Here is a 21,648-nt window from a genome sequence, read left to right on the forward strand (position 1 = left end):
TCTTTTGATGGACATTTCTCCATCTTGAGTTCCATGGTAATAGAGAATTAACATTTTTCGGTGGGGGTGGGTGATAGCCACGGCGAGTGCTTATTCCAGAGAGCTTCTTACCTTCTTTATGGTTCTTATTTCAGTCTTTTGTTAAAAAAAAAAAAAAAAAAAAAAAAAAAAGCATTCCACCAGATTCATATACATATGATTTTTTTCTTTCCAGACAAGGGGCAGTAAATGGATTTTTTTCCTTAAGTCTAGTAATCGTATTTCTGCCATTTTGAGGGGGATGAAAAAGGGAAGTATTTCCAAGTTCCCGGCAAGGCTGTAAAAGCTCAAGCAAATCTCTCATTCTTTTCTAACAGACTTATAAAGGATGAGATTTCAGGGGAAATGTGTGGAGGTCCTTTCTCGCACAGAGCACCCTCCGTAGAAGCAAGAAGTGCAGGGTCTGAGGTATAAATTACTGTCTGCCAGCGTGCCGGCAGAAGGAACTGATTTCCGTTTGTTAGAGGTCATCATTACTGTTCATTGCCCCAGCAACCAGGAACTTGGTGATTTTGACAAAAAGAGTGAGGACGGTGGAGGGCTGAAGGGGAAAATGAATGAAAGGCGTGAGTAAATCTTCCCTCGCTTTCATGGTCCTTACAAAAGGGCAAGTTGCTCTGAGGCCTGATCTTTGCTGCAGTCTTATTTCAGGATGACTGGATCATCACCTCTTTCGATCTGGGGAGAATACAGGGCATTATTTTTGATTTGGGAAACATTAAAGGAACCTCAAACTTGTTCGGGATCATTATGAACTTCATTGTAGCTGTGTGACGTGGCAAAGCTGGGGTGCTTGAAGACGAGTTCGTAAGACGGGGAGGACCTGGCTTTCAGTTAGACTCCGGGGGTGTGACTGTAGTTGTCCTTCCTCGTGGTGAAATGAATCCAAGATTCTAGGCCCTCTGACAACCGTGAGGTCTTGAGAGTGTGTGATCATGTGAAAACTTCCTCTGCTCTGTCAAAAAGTGTCACTGCCTTAAGGTTCTATCCCCCTCATAGTGTTGATGGCCAACAGCTAATTGCACCTTTAATCACTTGGAAAATGAGACAGAATACTGGCAATATACAGGGAGAACTAAACAACAACAACAAAAATGAATAGAATTATAAAATGAGCAAGACTTTGAGTATTCCCATTAGGTGTCGTCTTACGCTAGTTGACAGAATTATGAGCTGAGCTGTCTCTCAACACTTATGATCATTGTCTCTCTGGTGCTAGAAATCAGTGCAAGTTTAAAGAAAATTAAGCTCCTCGAGTTGAAATATAACAGCAGAATTACTAGTTACATAAATTTCTTAATGGGATTTTAAAATAGAGTGTGCCATTTCTAGAATATGTGGTTTTGGAGTATTATCTGATTATTAATTTTCATTGAGTATAAACATACATCTAAAAATAGTAAAGAAGAAGAGTGAATACCTTTTGAATATCAGGGTTTGGGTTTTGAGCGTTTATCTCTTCTTTCCATTGCCTTTTCTACTCAGCTTAATGACCCATCGTTGTAATTTTACTTCTGAGAAATTGCTAAAGTAAGCTTGTGGAAAAAGCTGAGCTGCCTATCAGAACAGAAGTTATTGCTACACTGTTTTGGAATATATTAGGATTTTGTAAAATGCCTGTCTTAGCACAAAAGTCATAGTAACTGATTCAAAATAATTTTTTGTTTGAAGTCCTCTCTGAGGAAATATTCTAAAGAAATAACAGTAAGCCAGATTTGATCCATAAATTTTCACTGACTGGTTTGTGTGAGCGTGGAATGAGGTAATAAAACTATGGTATTTGCCAAAGGGTAATTTTCTAAAATACAAGTTAAATGATCATCATATTGATTCTAGATTTTCCTACCAACTTGACTTAACTGTAGTTTCAAGAGATTCTCTTTAATTCCAAAGAGATGTACCAAATTTAGGATATAATTAGCAACATGGTTATATGAAAAGCAGGGAAGCAGAGGCTGTCAGGGGGATTTTTCGGAGCACAGACTGCTCTGATTAACTCAACACACCTCCTCGGCACGCCATTAGCGGATATAGTTGGCAGCGTTGGTAGGTTTATTGGAGGAACATCAATGATAGAATATCGGTTCCATTCTCAGTCTATAGCCTCAAGCTCTCCGAATAACATGGAGAGGAATGGTTGCTATATGTTTTCAACCAAATAAGACATTTATAAAATGTTTGCCAAAGAAAGCCTCTCTTCTCCTTTTGGCAGGCCTTGGAAGACAACATGTCCCTTGAGGAGATTATGAAGCTCACATCCATTGACAAGTGGTTTTTGTATAAGATGCGTGACATTTTAAACATGGAAAAGACACTGAAAGGGCTCAACAGGTAAGGCAGTGTTGTTCTGAGTCACTCCAGATACCTTCTGTGCAGCTGTTGTCTTTCTCTTACCCTCAAGCGTTCAGCCAAAATTCTTCAATTCAAAATTCTTCAGTGAAGTTCGTAGTGCCAAGGTTGGTAAGCAGTAGCCATCAAGAAATAGCAGTTTTAAATGTTTACCTTTTGAAAGGTGTCTTTTTAACAGTCTTGTACCCCTACCATTGCCCTCAAACATTGTGGTATTTTTATTAAGTATTTTGAAGTTATAAAATCTATGAATTCATGTGCTATTTAACTTACCAAAAATTACCTAGATCAAAATGTTATTAATCAGTAATGTATGAATAATATTCTTATTTTCTATAATATTTCTAAGTTCTGAAGTTGGTTTTTCTCTTAATATCAACCTACATATTGCTGTCTATTGATGAGCAAATGTATTCCTCTTGCATTCTACTGGTATTTTTTTTTTTTCTTTGGTATTTTTAACATTGGGACTTCTAGTTCAGCATACAAATAAGCCACATTCAAGTTCTGTTAATAGATTCTTTACCTCTCACTAATTTACATTTTTATCTCCTTCATGGCCAATTATTTTTAAAATTTCATTTCATGTTCGGAATATTCTGATAACATCAGTGCTTTAAAATCTACTTCTTTATTTTTCATGAGAAGACCGTTTGTTGGGACACCTCAGGCTTATGAAATCACAGATAGGTTTTAATCATGGATCTTTGATAAGAGGAACATTTACCAATCCAGGAGAGAGAGAGTATAATCCTCTTTAGCTTCCTGCCTTTAAGAAGGCTCGGAAATACATAATTATTGGGAAAAGGTCTCAATTACAAGCCTAGGCATATGTTTAGAGAGAAGGAAATGGTTTTTTTTGGGGGGGGGTAAGTTATTCTCAAATGATTAGAGTAAATGTATAAATATTAATCACTTAAAATGTTGAAGACAGTGGAAAGTTCTCAAAGCCTTCATCTGTGGCATATGATTGAGTCACTGTGTTTACCTAATCAAGATGCACACGAACTGGGCAGTAATAACACTTGCTTTTCTTTTTGAGCAAAACGAGGTTCCTTTTCATCTATTGAACAGTTGCCCACAACAAATGCTTGGTTTTGAAAATGGGGGATTCCAATCTGCCAAAAATGAAACTAGCTGTGGTTGCTTGTAAGTCATCCTTCCTAGTGATCACATAAAATGAACACTAGACAGCAAATACGTTAACAATTGAGCCTATACATTCATCTTAGAATTTTGCTGACTTGAGGTTTCCTTTCTTTGGTTTACGAGGCCAGCAGAACTTCCATGTTGAATTATAGTCTGTTCTACGGCTTCCAGTTTCAGACAACTGATTTCAAATGCCTAGGAAACCACCCCAATTAAACCACAGGAGGGTGCTAGAAACTTACAGTGTGACGGTTGTAGCAGTGGGAGAGACCTGGGGTGAAAAATAGCAGCTGTTGTTGTGATTTAAATTTTCACTTGATATACATTCTGATTTTTGGATCCATTCTATGTTTTAATTGAATAGTTTTTGTTGCAACCAGAAAGCAGGTTGAAATTCTAACTAAGCGGAAATAAGTGTATATTGAGAGTGAAAAATGTCTTTGGAGGATTAGACCCACTTATTGTTACAGATCACTTATCTTTTTGATTTCCACATTCTCTTACATATATTTGCTGACAATTTAATGTTTTTAGGTTTCATTTTCTGGCATAAGCACATTTGTAAATAGACATATTTTCTATTGTCCATAATGATCAACATTAAAAATTTTTATATAAAGCTTTTAATAATTTAGAATGGTCTAAAACATTATATTTAAAGTCATCTTTTGTCTTAAGGACTCCACAGGTGATCCATGGTGTTGGTAAACCTAAACCTTGAACTCACTATTTTCTGAATGACACTTTACTGTTTAATTCTTCTTGTTTTTTAATTTTATTTATTTTTGTTGTTTTTGGAGTATCCTAGATGCACACAGCAATTTGAAAATGATTGTTATTTAGAAGTGTTAGATAAGTTAAAGAAAGAAAGAGAAAAAAAAGAATAGGTGTCCACTGAAGCTACCTGTCTCAGTCATTGTGTGGTACACAGAGGTCCGAAATTGAATGGATATTGTAGCTGATGGAGTGTAAGGGTGTAGGACTTGAGTTTTGTTGTCCTATTTTGGTTATCTTCACCATTACCCTAGATTATGGTGTCTTCTGCTTTTTCTCAGCCTCTGCATATATCCAAGAAGGCTTAGTCATCAAGGCAGATACTACTCCTACAGTAATAATAACTCTATTAGCAATTGACATTATATAGCTGAATTACGCATTGCCAGTTTGCAAAAAGTTTATGAAGATCAGTTCTTTTTCATTTACATTTGTGGTTCACTTTATTTCAAAATCTCAACTGTTCCAGCATTGGAAAGGCAGACTTTCCTTGTAGACCCAGGAGGTAACTATTTGGTGTGATTTGACATGGCCCCCAAATTCTCTCTCCTTGGCATCTCCCTGCAGCCAGTGTGCTGAGGTCCCTTTGCACTTTTCTGATAGGTCCTCTGGAAAACAGGCACTGGGGAATCTCAGGTGGGAGAAAAGGGGAAACTTTAAGAAGGGACGAAGTATAGAACGCCAGATGTGGGTTAAGTTTCACTTGGTTCCTTTCTTGTGTGTTGGAAAGAGTACAGGCTTTGGAGCTAGTCCGATGGATCCGTGTGAAGTTTGCCCCACTGTGGAACTGCACGTGACCGCCCCCTCCTTTCTCTGGCCTCACATGCTTTCTGCTAACGTCTGCTTGATCGTTTTACTGTGAAACTTAAACAATATAAATGTAAAGGACGCTTGGCACACCGTGAATGCCTAAGAAGGTTTTCCCTCATTTCCCTCTGAAAATGAAAAAGCTACTTATTATAATGAAGAGTATTTTGTGATTTCGGGCAGATACATTTAAAGACTATTTTTTAGAGTCACACAATTTGCATTTGCTTATGCATTTTACAATAGGCTATTTCTTAACTTTCTTGATGATGCACTGTCACCTGTTTTAATACCAGATGTATTTTTTTAAAAGAAGCTGTGATAGCAAGTAATACAAATGCTATTCTTATCAGAAGATCAATAACACTCCATTATGCTAATGAACAAAAATTTCTATTTTACAGTTGTTAATCGTACTAAAATTCTTCTAAAATCCAATAAGCATCTTTACTAGCAGAGGATGAGAACATCATTCAGATTGATGGTCAGTCTATGATTTGTATTTATATACAGTCATCTGAGATGAAGTTCAGAATTTGACTCCTAAATGGAATATATCCATGTATTTAGTATATGTGAGTGTCCATAGGCTGAAATGGGGAAAACAAAACAATGTTTGTAATGAGGTTGGCATTATGGGAATAACTGAGTTTTCCATGTCCGTGAAAAGGTGAAAATTATAGAAATTCCTTTCCTTGAATGGTGGAGATGAACGTGTGTTATGCTGAGGATAATATATGAAATCCCAGCCGAGTTCCAGGGCGATGAGACCTTAGACCAGTGTTAGAATAATCAACTCAGTGTCCAGGCTGCAAGTGCTTGCTCCCATCAGAACTCGGTTTGCCATCTCCAGTACACGAACAGAGCAAGGGCAGCCCTCCGGAGACTTCCAAAGCAATAGCCATTCTTACCAACTCAGGTGATAGCCATTATTCAGACAGCTTCCCCACTTGAGTTCACGAACTTTCTCCTTTTCCTCTTAAATTGTTTATTGTTGCCCAGGGGAATGCTAGGAAAGTTGATGTTTCTAGGAAGTTCCCCAAATTTATAAGCTGGTGTAGTAGCATTAATCGACCTAGAGTGATAACATATTTTACAGTGAATTTCTTTAGGTTTTGAAAAGTTTCTCTTTACTCAATGTGATGTGAGTTGTATCATACAGGATTCCAATGTCTGTAATGCATATGCACTGGGATTTAGGTGTTTAACCTGTTAACTTCATGTTACTGGGTCACTTTGCAGGGAGTTTAAGAAAAGTTCAGTCAGAGTTTTTAGTGGCGCTGGGACGTTTGCATAAGCTCTATCCATTGGCTTTCACAACTGAGCTATCCACATTTAATATGTCTATTTTCCCCACACTCTTTCACACATAATGCTACTCCCATATAGCATTTTCATTAATACTCATTACAAGAAAAAAAATACTTATTTTGATCTATTAAAAAGTACAAAAACCTCACCTGTAATCCTTTCCTCCATTAGCATATAGATAGATTCAATTCAGGTCATGCAAATAAACCTGACCTGAAGGGCAAAAGTACAAGTACCATAAATCAAATAAATCAAATGTCAGATGTCTTCATCAGCTAGGTTCTCCTGATGTAACTGATTCCTTAAAGTAACAAAAGAACAGATTTAAAATTATATCTTTTAATAGAGAAAACCAGATTTTGATTCAATCAAACAATTCTGAGTGCCTTCCAAGTGTAAGACAATAATCAGAAACTTTATTGACTACTTATCAGTCACTGTCCATTTAATTTTTACCACAACCTAAGGAGATCAGTAATTATCCTGATTTTATAGTTGTAAGCTGAGGCACTGAGATACTTAGCAACTCCCTTGCTATCACATACTAATAAATGACAGGTGTGACATCAAACCTGAGCAGGACTCCAGAGCTCAGGATGTTTGAAATTTCACTCCTGTGCTATATGTAAATGTGTGTATGTGTATACACACACACACACAAATATATGTGAATATGTATATGTCTTCACACATATATTTGTACATGTATGTTGAGGAGTGTGGCAAGATGAATTAAACAGAGGGAAATAAGTTTACATATAATAGACACTTTCAGTATAGTAACAGTAGTCAATAGAGCATGACGGTCCCATCACCATCGAACTAGCACATATGATAAAGTTTTCAACTATGTTAGTAATTAATAGACAAGCCCAGGTACAAGGATCTCTCAGTTGAACCCCTTCTGCTACAAGGAAGGAAGGAAGCCAACTGTAATAAAGCTTGTTTATGAGCAGGGACTATTTCAGGACATTACACTCCAAGCATTTTAATTTATAATACCAAGTTGGATTAGCAATTTTAGGTTGAAAGATCATAATGATACTTAAAAAAAAAACCCCAACATGAACAGGCAAGAAAAAAAAAACCATGAGGTGCTAATTACCAGGTTTGAGTATCTGCTTATCTTCTGCTTGTGTCTTTTTAATTTTTTTATTTCCTTATTTTGAGTTTTGGGTGCTTTGGCTCTTTCTGATTGACATATCAAAATGAATCTGTTGTCGTCCAATTTAGAGGTTTAAAAAGAGGGGATATGACCATTGTACAGTTTCCACTATGTAAGTATAGGGGGCTTAGATTTGGATCTATTTCTCTATTAATTGTTCATATAAATTCAATTTACTGTGGATTAATGTACAAATTATCCAGTAATTGCTTTTGTCCAATATTCTATAGCTTTCATTTTTTTTACTGTTTTGATTCTGATAATCTGCTTTTCCTCCTTTACCTCCACTTATTGCTATAGTCAATGCAGTCAGAAAGAGTCAAGTACACTTTTGAAGGGCCCCATTGTCATCTGAACATCACTGTGTTCAGTGTGATAAACTGTGTCCACTGGTGGGTGCTGAAAAATCATAGGTGTGCCTACTGCTTAGGAAAACAATCTAGGGCAAACCTGGGGAGTTCCACTTGGGCATTCAAGTGCTAAATTGAGCTCAGTAAAGTTGGCCGTTTCCCTGCAGCCACAAACTTCTGGCAGATGTAATAATGCAGGTGTCACCTTAGCTGGAACACTCCGTTTGAATGTCCTCTCCTACACATGTTCGTTTCTATTGGCTTTTTATTTAACTTGCTCATGAGGCATGGCAAAACCAGAGAAGAACCTCTTGTGCTTAAATTTGATTACAGTTTTCTTGGGGAAAAGTGTCACCTAAAAGTTGTTAAAACTTAGATATAAGACAGAAAAATGCCAGCACTTTGTTTTCTCATGATAATTTGTACTTTCTGATAGAAAAAAACCCTAATAATGAAAAATTTTAGTCTTAAAGGGTATCAAATAAAGAAATAATTTAGGGAAAGAAATATATATATATCCTTATATATAAAATATAATTGCATGTAATAATTTTGATGATACTTTTTTCTGGATATATGTTTGTGATACCATTGGTTGTTTTCCCCACTCCAGTCTGAACATTCATATATATACTAAGTATAGATGAATGTTCATATATATACTAAGTATAGATGAATGTTCATATATATACTAAGTATAGATGAATGTTCATATATATACTAAGTATAGATGAATGTTCATATATATACTAAGTATAGATGAATGTGGGAATGGCAATGACTGGGCACTTTAGCGGAACCCATTGTCTTGATTTGCAGAAAATGAGTGATGTCCTCTGACCTCACCACCGAGTCACACTAGATTTCTGAGTCTCAGTTTCTCTCTAGTTAGAAACAAAACAAAATACAACAACACACAAAAAAGCAAACTCCATTCTTATTTTACTGGGAAGCCATGCAACTAAGATGAATATATAACATACTATGTGTGAAATAATTAACTCTAAAGGAAAACAATTTTAGCAATTACTACATATTACCATTCTGTGGTTTGTCTTTATACCCTAAACCACTTATCTAATAAACCACATCAAGAATACTAAAAATTGGAGCTTACATGAGAAAGTTATATTTTTTCTATTTGAAAGAGGAGTATTACTGTGGGAATTTCTATGCCCCTGTGAACTAATGCCAAAAATAGATTTTATTTTTAATTTGTTTTTATGTTCCATGTGATAAGATATTTTAGGTGATGTCATAGATTTGATGGCCCTCCATTAATTTTTTTAACTAACAATTTATTGAATCAGATAGAATGTAAAAGTTTACATCAAATATTTAATGTTCTGAGAGTCTTCATTAAATTCACTATTTAAATAGCATTTACAAATGTGTATTTTGAAAGTGTGAGAGAGAACTTGATTCTGGCATGGGCAAAATAAAAGTTTTACTCAAAATGTTTCAGAGTGATATTTAGATAATTCAAAAAACAGATATGTATTTTGTGTGTATCGATTCTTAAATATTGATAGTACAAAAAATCTCAAGTTGATTTAAAATAACATATACTCATAATTTGCATGTACCTATTAATAGTCAAGAATTAATAGATTATCTTTATGTCATTATCTCTGATCTCAGCATGATGAGTTATGTAGATGGCATTTACTAGATGGCATTTCTCTTTATTAAGAGCTCTTATTGGACCATATGGTATTTGTTCATCTACTCAGTCATTAGTATTTATTAGGTACCTACTATGTGCAAAGCTTGGTACTAGGTCCAGTGCCATCTGTCGATGGATAATTGTTAGTCATTAACCTGTCTTCATTGGGTTTATAATCTATATTTGAAGGTTAAATATATACACATGGCTATACAGAAGACAGACACTTTTAACAGACCAACTAGAGGCAGGAACACAAATCCAGGAAAATTAAATGGAGGTTAAAAACAAAAGCTCTAAGACCTCTGCATATGTTACCTCACATAAAGTGTTCATTTAAGAGTTCCTAGAAGGTGTGCCTGCCTACCTCATATTTTATAAATGAAACAACGGCTCAGATGTTTAAGTAAACTTTTTGAGATTTCAGAGGTAGTGCCCCTTGGAACCAGGATTTAAGTTCAGGACTTGAGGAATCCAAGGACAGCATATATCCCTTCAATATACCCCCCCAAATAAATCCTTCAATATATCCCAATGCCAGGGGAGCCATGAAAAGAGAAACTTTAAAACAGAATAAACAAAATCAGAAGACACTTTCAACAATATTGTGTGGTTTAGGGAGAGTAGAGAGCGAGGGAATTGAGCAGGTCTTCCAAATTTGATGATCTGGAGGAAAGAGAAAGAACTAGATTCTAAGAACCAAATATGCAAGAAAAGAGAGGAAGTGGGTAAAGGGATGAATTTTACTTAGGAAGCAACAAATCATGTTTGCTCTTATTTTGTTATGTTTCTACTATATTTCATAAAAGTGAGAATCTTAGTGTAAAGAAATTGTCTATGAACAGAAATTAAAGTGGGTATTATCTACCGATTTGTTCAATGTAGGTAGTAGTTGGAAGCACATAGTTTCATTTCAGTGTTCCCTAATTATTTGATGCATGTGGGTACCATCCTCCACTTAAATTGTAAATTCCATTAAGGCAAATTGCAAATATCATGTCTTAATAGACTTTTATTATAAGCTTTTCTTAAGAGCTTTTGCTGATTTGTGTGAACACAGAATGAAGTTCACTATACTAAGGCATAGCATCAGCTCTGAAACAGATACAAATGGCTTCCAGTTCTTTATTGATCATATATTTTCTTGGGCATTGGCAGACAGTGTCTTCCATCAAGCAAAAACTCAAAAATATTTGTGTGATAATATGCCCATTAAATAAATGAATACATATTCTTGGTAGAAAATGAAAATCCGAATTTCTTAGTCATGATAAAAAGGAGAAATTAGAAAATGCATTTATAGTTCCTGGTTGTTTCAAGAGACCCACAGAATGATTACCTGAAAAATATATAGTCCAAGATACAAATTCACTGTGTTGGAAGACATTGTAAATCAGCATCTCCACATTTTCATTTTTTTAAGTGACTATGTATTACTGATTAGGTAGGAAGACTTTGAATAAACTGCTTTTTAATAAAAGGGGGTTTATCTAATTGTTTTAAATTATCAAATGGAGACATATCTATTGGAAGCATTATAATACCTACATATGCATTATAAAATCTATATTGCCTGTTGACAACAGGCCAAAATTTTTATATTTTTGGATTAAAAACAAAAAACTATCCAGGTTTTCAAAATTGCAAATTTTCTTAAAAGTTGTTGTGAGAAACGTTCACTAATATTTACAAGTGTAGTGAAGGTTCTAATTTAATTAACCAGTGGAGAAGGTTAGGGCAAAAAAGGTATATTATTTATAAGAGATCTATATTTCTCTTTTGACCTTAGGGTGCATTTCTGTTACGGTACGAGTGGGAAATATCACTATTCTATTTTCGTGGATGGTGAAACTGAGTCAAATTGAGGTGTGTGTCATTCTTTCTGTCACAGCAGTCAGAGGAAAGTAAGGAATCTAGCCCTGGGCTTCTGCCTGCGGTTCTAGTCACTAACCCTTTTCAGAGCTTCTTTTTAGAGATATGACTTTTAAATCAGACAGCTGGAGATCAGTTCCTCCTTAGCTGTCAAGTTGTGAGCTGTGTGTTTTCCTGCCTGAATTGTTGACCCCACTTAGAGCAGAAGCATTGTAAGGGACGAGCCCTTCTCTGGGACTCTTGGGGGGGAAACACAGAGGCCTGGCAGGGAGAAAGCCCTGGCGAGTCACCTTTAAAAGATGTAGCACTGGGTGTGGTGAAAAAATAATGAATACTGTTTTTCTGAAAATAAATAAATTGAAAAAAAATATAATAGAAAAATAAAATTAAAAAAAAAAGAAGTTAGAGTGTAATGAGAAAAAAAAAAGATGTAAACAATTTTCAAGGGTATGGAGAGCTGGGTTAAGGGTTTTCCTTTCACATTTCGCCATATTTCAAATAGAAGACTGTCTGTATACAGGCATTCATACATACACATATATTTTTTCTTTAAATAAGTTGCGAACACCTTATCCTCCATGCTAATGCAGGTCAGTAAAAAATTTCTTGAAGTGTACAATGGAGGATACATTTCCATTAAATCGTCTGCCTCAGCTGTAGTTACGGAGGCTAGATAATCACTCACTGACCCCCAGAATTTTTTCACCTGCTCATTCATACCTGAAGTGTCTTTTAGGTGGCCTAGAGCCCCGGAGTCCAGCCTTGGAGGTAAAATGCATGATTTCTGTCCTACGGAGTGTAAGGTAGTGGCCATGCCTCCCCGCGGTGTAGAAAATGCTTGGGTGCACGTGCTCTCCAGAAGATCAGTTGTGATTTGCAAGGAGAGCCGAGTATGTTGGCCCTCATGTCAGGGGAGAGCTACGGGAATGTTGCAGAGGAGAGGAAAAGTCTGAGAAATGCTGAGACGATGGGGCCACATTTAAATGACATTCCAGTTTTGTTCTGATGAATCGCTCCTCCCGCTTCTCTCCCTCCTTCTCTCCCGCTTTCTCCTCCCTGGCGCCTGCGCTCTTCCCCTTCTCCCTCAGGCCCTGGTATCTGCATTTGTGAAGCACTTATTTACCTGCTTGGCATTGTGCCAAACACTTCACAGATTTATCATTTTGTCTGACTGATAGGATTGTTCTCTCAGTCGAGTTGGAGCCTGACTCTAGATTTGGCCAGAGGTATTTACTTAGGGTTGAAATAGGCGGTTAGACACTCTTTGCCAGTGACACATAATGATGATAAAGTAACGGCCATCACCTCAGTGTGAACATGGCCGTGGTGGTATTATACATACTGACTCAAACCCTCCCCTACGTAACCCTACCTACCCTACTTAGTCCTCCCCTACCTAGCCCTCCCCAACCTAACCTACTCTGTAGCTGATGGTCCGGTATAACTGACCATCCTTTGCTCTAGGCAGCTTGAAGGGAGAGCTACTCAATTTGCTCTTGAGTATATAGTCATTAGCATGAAGTAAATGAGAATTTTGTCTGTCCACGGTGTTAATATTTATTTTTATGTCTTCTTCTGAAAAACACTCAGTGATAAAGATTTTTGATTTCCATGTAGGTAATAATCCTCAAATTAACCGATCTAATGTGATAGGTTATCAGGAATTTAAAACTAGCATTTTTCCACATCTTCCTAGAAATGACTTTCCATTTTATCCCTCCCTTTCTAGAACGGGCTTACTTTTGCTCACTCAAGAACTAAAAAATTTGGTCAAAAATTATTCCTATGTATGTTCCATTTAGCAAGAAAAAAAATCTATGCAGCAGTTATCAGTAGATAAGAGTCAGTTAAGTAAGTTATTTTAATCAGATTCTAAGTAATAGTTTCTAGAAGTCAAAGAAGGTTATATATTGAAAATTATACTGTTGTTGCTTGGAACAACACATCTGGTAGGTGGAAAACTACTCTGTGGAAACATGACTTTCTTTAAACAAAGATCATGGAGAGGTTGTAAAATATAGGACTTCCACATAAATTTATTTGTGAAAGAACAGATTTTATAAAATCAAAGAATGCTCATTTAATCTCAGGTTTCTACTAAGGCCCTATACAACATTTGTTTTTGTTGGATTTAAATTCTGGACGTATAAAAAACCTATATTTTGGGAAAAGCCAGGATTTTCCTTACTGAATACATCTTAATTTGGGGGAAAGGACCTATTGAATGGATTTAAAATTATAAATAAACTTTTTAATCAGAAGTAAGAAAAGCAGTATTCTATGGTATGCACTTTGCCCTTTAGTTCAATCTGATCAGGTGAAAGTTGTTTGGTAAAAACATGCTTTATGAATGTAACAGAACACTTTCTTATACAATTATAGACATGACTCACTACTGTGACAGGGTGCTTTCTGTTTGTTTTTCATCATTACCAAATCTATGGCAGAGCACAAGAGAGTCACAGCATTTCCAGCTAGGAATCAGTGAGATATAAAATGTGATTTATTATGTCTCAAAAATTACAATTAACTTAACCTATATTAGGTCATTTTCCGCATTGTTATTACTTGGTAGCCATAGACTATAATCATGATACTATAATCAGTATTATATAAGTTGTTCTTACCAGATCGAAAATAATACCATAGTAATTTGGGATTATTGTGATCACTAAAGATTGGCTAAAAAAAAAGAATGTTAAGATTCATGGATTAAAAATTGCCTGCTGAAAAAGTATCTACAGTATCATTTGCTCATAAGCTTTTCTTCTTTGTTTGATTCTGTTGTTTTTAGTAGCCTTTAAGGTGAAATACAGTTTTAAGTGTCTGGTCCCTCGAAAGTCAACACTTGTAAGATTGTAACATATTGCAATAGCGCTAAGCGGACCTAGATCTTCATAGATAATTTTCATGCTGGTGTGCTTTCCCATGAACATTGGATCACTGGGTATTGTTTGTCCTGTAGATGAGAGGTCAAGATCAAGGTGTTCTTGAATTCCTCCAAAGACCTCACGGCTGTATAGTAGCAAAGCACCGTGCTTTGAACAATTAAGAGAAAATAGCGGTATTTACCCAATTGCCTAGGTCTCATCCTTTGCTTTTGTAAACACGACTGCTGCTTTTGAAAAACGTGTTTTGCATTTCTCTTAAGGAAAATTTTGCATTTCTCCTTGGGGGGGGAAAAAAAAGATGAGAAGACCAATAACTTCTCCCCTGCTTGCATTATTGGGATTGGGGCATGGTCTTGAACCTGCAAAATGCCAAAAATAATCCTTGAAGCCGTGCAAGAGTCAGGGGAAAGGCTGACTGGGGGGTCTCAGGGCAGAGAACACAGAATCTTATTCTTTTTTTCAGTCCTTATGAAAGCAGGTGTCATTGCTGAGGATCAGGCCCTTGTGCTTCTCTCAGCTTCTGCCTTTTCGGGGATTTTAAAAAAGAAGACAGTAATAAAATCGCAAGCCCGTCCATCCCGTAATCGTAGGCCAAGTGGAGTGCTCATTTTCGCGTTAGAGCTTGTGCAATCTGGAGAGAAATTTGTTTAGTATTACTTGTGAGTTGGTGGATCAGATAAAAGCCAGTCAAGTGGAAGAGAGGACTGTGTGAAGTGTGCTGCCTCCCTTGGTAATTGCCATGCTGCCGGCGTTCCTCCAGTCGGTTAATAGATTTCCCCGGCTCCTCTATGCCAGGTGAAGATTTCCTCATTAAGGGGAATTTATTCCATTTCCTTTTATCATTTATTATTGAAGACTAAGTGTGAGTGGAGGAAGTTGCGGAGATGACAGGGTAGAATTTTAAACAACAACAACAAAATCGACGTTGGAAGTCGGAGAGAGACAGGAGAAAGGCTCGTATTGTTTATAAAACCAGAGAACACACAAGAGACTTCCCGCTGTAGAAGCTGAGCCCTGCTGTCTAACCGTTAAAAGATTATGGCAGAGTGTGTAAAAGTCTGATTGTCTGTTTTTAAGGTGTTTTTTCCCCCTCCAAAAATTTCAGAACTGTCATTTTCAGCTGCTAAGTAGAGAGGAACTGAAGATTATGAAAAGGCCAACATCACAGCGATCTGGTGTTTCTTTGTGTTATTGTTTAGCTTCTTTTATGCAATGAGGGAAGTGTAACCTTTGCAGAGTTTGCCCCTGAACTCTGAAAGCAAGGAAAACTGGGAGGGAAGAGAAAGGTTACATATATGGCACATTTCCCAGAATGCAATAAAGATCAACAGAAACATACCAGCACACAGGCATACATACCAGATAACAGACGGATACTTTATCGCACATATTTTAAAACTGTGTGCTTTTCTGCAATATGCTCCGTTCAGCTGATCACATTCTTGCTTGGCATAATGCTCCCTTGATTTACAATATAATATAAATGGAGCATTCCCTATATGAGACTTCAGAAGGCGGTTTGGAATCACAAATTCAGCATTTATACTTCTTTTAGTAATTATTCTATTTTGAGTTTATTCCAAATTAAGGCTTTTATTTTCCTTTGGAAAAAGAGAAATAGTATAGCCCTATCCCTAAAATAAGCTTTCATCTAACTTGATTTCTTAAAAAAAAAAAAAAGTCTCCCTCTCATGGAAGTTCTTTTAGGCAGACAAAATGGAGGCCAGCCCAACGTGGGCAGATAGACAGGAGGAGCGCCTATCCGAATCTCCACATTGTTAGATGAGCTTTAAGTTCACTTAAGATGATTCATCTTGCATTTGACTCTGAAGAGGTTTAACCTTATCTAAATCACTGGCCCAAAGCTAATGAACCGTGTCTTCAAACTGTCTCTTCTTTTATTTTATTATAATGGGACTCAAAGTAAAATTTTGTATCAGAACAAGTAGGGAATCAAGTCAATTTTCTTCCCTATGTAATGACATAACGGCCAGCTCTGTGTCAGACAAAAGCAGCAGAAAGAGTGAAATATAGAGAGAGGCAACCAGCTTCCTGTCTTGGAGTTTGGGGTCCCTCACAGAATTAGGGTAGCGGTGAATGTGGGAAGGGAGGGACCTAATTTATCCGTGTCTTTGTAACTGCTGTGCTGGGTCAGGATCAACATGTATTAAAAAAAAAAAAAAAAAAAAGAAGAGAAAAATCAACATTTATTTTGTCAGTGAGGAGGACTATTTGATGAACATGCCTGAAAAGTCGAAATTAATAACCAGAGAGACTTAAATAAAATACTACAGAAGAGATATCACTTTGAATTTTGTATGAACATACCTACCCAGTATTTGCATTCAAATTAAAAGAGATGAGCATGATTACATTCATATGCCATTCCAATTTAAAACACCCTAATTTTCAAGATGTTAAAAAATGTCCTATCATGCTATTGATCTAGCTATTTGAAGACTGAGCAAAAGTTAAAAAGTTGTTTTGCGCTCACCCAGAAAATATTCTGGGCATCAGCTTGTAAGCATGCACTCTGCAAGTCTGGCTTGATAACATCTGTTATGGGAATCTCACCTGGTAAGAATTGAGGGGGTGCCTATGGAGAAGTAAATTTTCAACCCCATCCTGAAATTCTATCATTTATGATTCATTATTCTGTGTTACTGTTGCTCTTCTCAGGCATCCCCTTTGAATAATGAAAATTCTCTGGTGTGGAGATGCTATGGGGAGCAGTAATGATTGAGTTAGTCTTAGTGACAGGTAGCTGTTTTTTTGCCACCAGAGCTGAGCACAGAAATAATTTGCTTTACTTTTTTATGCATGAAGCCAATTCTATCAGTCTTCTTTCTTTTCTTTTCTTTCTTTCTTTTTTTTTTTCCTTCTTTCTTTGCTTATTGGTAAGAGACCAGTTTTATTTGGTGAGTGGAGGAGGATGATTGCATATTTGCTGGAGATGTCTTTATGTGCTCTATTGGACTCTTCGGTGGAAAATAATAAGAGGAATTATGCATATTTCAGCAATAGAAAAGACTGCACTGCTGAATGTGGACAAAACAAATGCAAATTTATTTCATCCCTAATAGAAACATGAGGAATCTAAGTGGTTTCTTTTTTTATTTAATACTGTTATTTATAATTTTCATTTAGAGCAATGTAGCAATGTTTGAAGAATTGACTGATATTCCTTATAAGAGGAAATAAAAATAAATCATTCAAGGCAAGGGAAAAAAAAAAAAAAACTAAATAGAAAAGCATGACCCAAAGAGCTCAAGATGAATATATTACTTCTGGTTATCTTTGGACTTGAAGAACTTGCATTTTTGCTAGTCCGGAGTCATAATTATAGGTGTAATGGCTCTTTTCAAGGTGTATGTCCTAAGTGTGTCTGGGTTGTTGCTCTGTGGGTTAGGATTTAGTCATTGAAGCTAGTGTGGCTGCTGATATAGTGACATAATATGGGTTTTGCCTCAGATAGTTACTGCAATAATAAAGAAATGTCTTACTAAAGATCTGTTTATTTTTATATTTTTCTTTTACTGCTATGGCACAATTATGGGAAAACGTTCTAGCAAGTAGGTAGAAAAATCTAAGGGTATGAGTCGGCTTAATGTTATATGTACAGTATTTCTGCACTTAACTCAAGCTTCATACTTATGTTTTTAACAAAATTGCAGATCAGAGAAAATGTGTAGCCTTTCACCATGCAGGTAAACATTAATATGATTTATCTTTCATAAAACTCAGGAATATCTTTATTTAAAAAGAACATCACGCATAGTTCTAATTGAGAAAAATGGCTTATTTATCAAGTACTTCCACTCTGAGGCTGAATGCACACTTGCACATAAACAAATGAGCAATTGATTTAGGAACACAATCTTGGCAAGAAAAGTGAAAATATACATTTCCAAAACAAATAGCAACAAATTCTTCTTCTGCTTTTGCCTCAAATTTTTTATTTTTTGCAAGAGTAAAGGTAAACACCAGGAACTGGGGTGTTTCAAAAGCCCTCAGGGGCTCAGCAGTCCTCTCTTGGGTAAGGCCTTTCCAGACTTCCCTAGTGGCCGCTGGGAGCATTTCCCCTGAGCCCGGAGCTTCTCTTGCCTACATTTCTCCTCAGCACCTCTCACAGTGCAGGCATATCGATGGCTTTTTTTTTTTTTTTTTTTAAGATTTTATTTATTTATTTGGTATGTATAGAGAGAGATCATAAGTAGGCAGGGAGAGAGGGGGAAGCAGGCTCCCTGCTAAGCAGAGAGCCTGATGTGTGACTCGATCCCAGGACCCTGAGATCATGACCCAAGCCGAAGGCAGAGACTTAACCCACTGAGCCCCTGTCAGTGGCTATTTGTTTGCCTCCTAATATACTCTGACCTCCCTGAATGTAGAGATTCAATATTTTATCTCTCCATCATTAAAATAAGTAGCACAGAAATAAAATAAAATAAAATAAAATAAAATAGGAAAAAACAGAGAAGGAGGCAAACCACAAGAGACTCTTAACCATAGAGAACAAACCGAGGGCTGCTGGAGGGCAGGTGGGTCGGGGAAGGGATAACTGGGTGATGGGCATTAAGGAGGGCACTTGATGTGATGAGCACTGGGTGTTATATGCAGCTGATGAATCACTCACTAAATTCTACCCCTGAAACTAATAATCCACTCTATGCTAACTTAATTTAATTAAAATTCCATTTAAATTGAATTTAAATAAAGAATTTAAAAAATAAAGTAGGTGGCATAGAGCCCGAGACACAGGGCATGTTCACTAAGTGTTAAAGCGCTGATGTAAGAATGACAGTGGGTGTTGCCCCGCCTTCACCATTCATAATTTCCTACTAACTACAAATCCTCAGTATGTATGTATTCTACACCTGCCATGCCCATCGTGGTCTCAAATTACTGCAGATGCAGTTACCCTTGCCTATAGTACATCTGTCAACTCCTTCAACCATAGAAAGCTGAACTTTCTTTACAGCTCTGTTCTCATTCCTCTCCTGCCATAGTAGGTCTCTGCTACATCCACTCACATTGTTATCTCTTTTGTCTGACCTCACTTTGCACCACATAGCCTGTCTCTCCATAAAGTGTTTCGAATCGCTCCCTATCATTGCATTGTCTCAAATACTGTTTTGTATCTTCATGAGCAGCATGGCCTAGGTAGAAATTTCTGTGACAATAAAATATTCTGTAATCCACACCATCTAAAACAGTAACAGTAACCACTGGCTGTTGAACACTTGAAATGTGGCTAATGTAATTGTTAATCTAAAATTTAATTTAAAAATTTTTAAATGAATTAACATTTATAATTTAAATAGTCACATGTGGCTAATTGCAATTGCTACCATATTGGACAGCATAGTTCTAGAGCAGGAAGCCCAGTACTTTGCATACATAGCACGTGACTAATCATACTAAATAATCAGATTACATTCAAGAATTTGACAGAAAAATGTGTTGCTCTGGGAGACTGTTTATCAAACACTTGGGAAAATTAAAAAATCAAAATCAGAATAGAAAAAAAAGACATTAAATATGTTGGGAAGAAATAATGAATTAACTTGAGAGACAGAAGGAAATTTAAGTGCCATAGAAAAAGCAAAATGACTGGGAAGAGACAGAGCTGTAAAAATCCAAACTAGGACTGATATCCAAAAGCCAGAGAAATAGCTATTAAATATACCAGCTTGATTCTCTCTTCTCTAAACTCAGAATATGAATTAATTAAAGAAGATTGAAGAATGAACAAAATGCAATAGATTTAATTCAACTACATTTTACTAGCAGAATTTCAATGAAAATGTTTTATTTATTGTTAGATCTTCTGAGAACATACTGTTATATTTTAATTTCATTGTATTGACTATCAGACTGTTATAATTGAATTTTATTGTGTTGACTATTGCTTGAAATAGTTGGCCTGTAGCTATTTAGTTAGATATACTTTTACAGAAGTATTTTATTCTTCTGTATCTTGGCTCTTTACAAATTATTTTTTTGTATTATCTTTTGTATTACATTTTGAATGTTAGTTGTAAGCTGATTTCAATAACTTTGTCTTTTCTACAAAAGCTGTTGAAGTCCAATTTCCCTTATTCATTTAATAAATATTTATTGAATGTTGTCTGAGGACTAACCTGCTAAGCTTTGGGAATGAATTGATAAATGAGCCAGATGTATTCTTTGTCATCATGGAACATGAATCTAGTGAGAAAAAAAGTCAGGTTGGTGAATAAAAACTAGGAAACATTAAAAATATTGGCAATATTGATGTGCTAAGCAGTATGGTTCCAACTATGCTCCTGCCTTTAAGCAAATGAGTCAGTGAAGAGCCCAGAAAGATGTGTGAGTGAGAGCGGACTGAGAGATCTTATGGATGAAACTTGGCTCTAGTTGACCTATAAAGAGTGGCTGGGAGTTGGAGAGCAGTTGGGTAGGTTATAGGAATGTTGAAGTCACTACAGGTGAGAGAAACAGCACAAATACAGTCTACACTATGGGTGGGAAATAATCACAGAGAACGATCTTGTGGGCATAGACAGATAATATTAGTAAATAGAGACAGTTCAAGGAGAGTATACCCAGTCTGTTGCAGTGTTAGGATTCCCAGGTGAAGCTGATTCCTGAAGATCCTACATATAAAGACCTGGAGAATAAGTCAGACATTAGAGAAGGAGCTACAGACTTGGGAATTATTGATTACTTATAATGCTTGAGCGAATGACAGTGGTTACATTTAGAAGGAGAGAAGAGGTAGCCAGACCTTTAGGCTTAAATCTGGTAACAAAAGATAGAGACTTGTTGGGGGGGGGTGCGGAAACACCAGTAAATAATTTTTGCGAATTATAAAGTAGGGTGAGAAGCAACCTATCAGAGCCAGAGGACGATATCTTTAAAGAATGAAACATCAAGTAGGTCATATGTTGACAGGTTGAGGAGAAGGAACTTGAGAAAAGTTTCCTAGATTTAGTTAGAGGAAGGCCCATGATTATTTTGAAAGAGGAAGTCCATTAAGACAGTAAATACAGAAGCCATTTTTTTCAGAAAATAAGAGAATAAGGTGCCGGGGGTATGGAAGTAGGAAACCACATGTTTGAAAAGGTCAGCTTTGAAAACACTGAAAGATTGCAGAGGCTGGACGATTTAGTGTCCTATTTAATTTGTTCGTTTTTAAAAGATAGGAGATCTAAACATGTTGAAGATGGAAAAGAAGGATACTTTGGTGTTTTTGAAATTGGACAGTTCACTGGTCCTTACTGTGTCTGTTCTAAA

General features: G+C 36.4%; 1 protein-coding gene across 1 annotated transcript in view; it reads left to right on the forward strand.

Moving 5' to 3' along the window:
* Positions 1–21,648, forward strand: part of CPS1 (carbamoyl-phosphate synthase 1) — a 123,680-nt gene that overhangs the window by 60,709 nt on the left and 41,323 nt on the right. Inside the window, exon 21 of the mRNA XM_032354679.1 lies at positions 2,252–2,370. Within this exon, the coding sequence (XP_032210570.1) occupies positions 2,252–2,370 (119 nt within the window). The remainder of the gene's footprint in view (positions 1–2,251; positions 2,371–21,648) is intronic.

Source organism: Mustela erminea, chromosome 8, assembly GCF_009829155.1.
Source record: "Mustela erminea isolate mMusErm1 chromosome 8, mMusErm1.Pri, whole genome shotgun sequence".
NCBI lineage: Eukaryota > Metazoa > Chordata > Mammalia > Carnivora > Mustelidae > Mustela > Mustela erminea.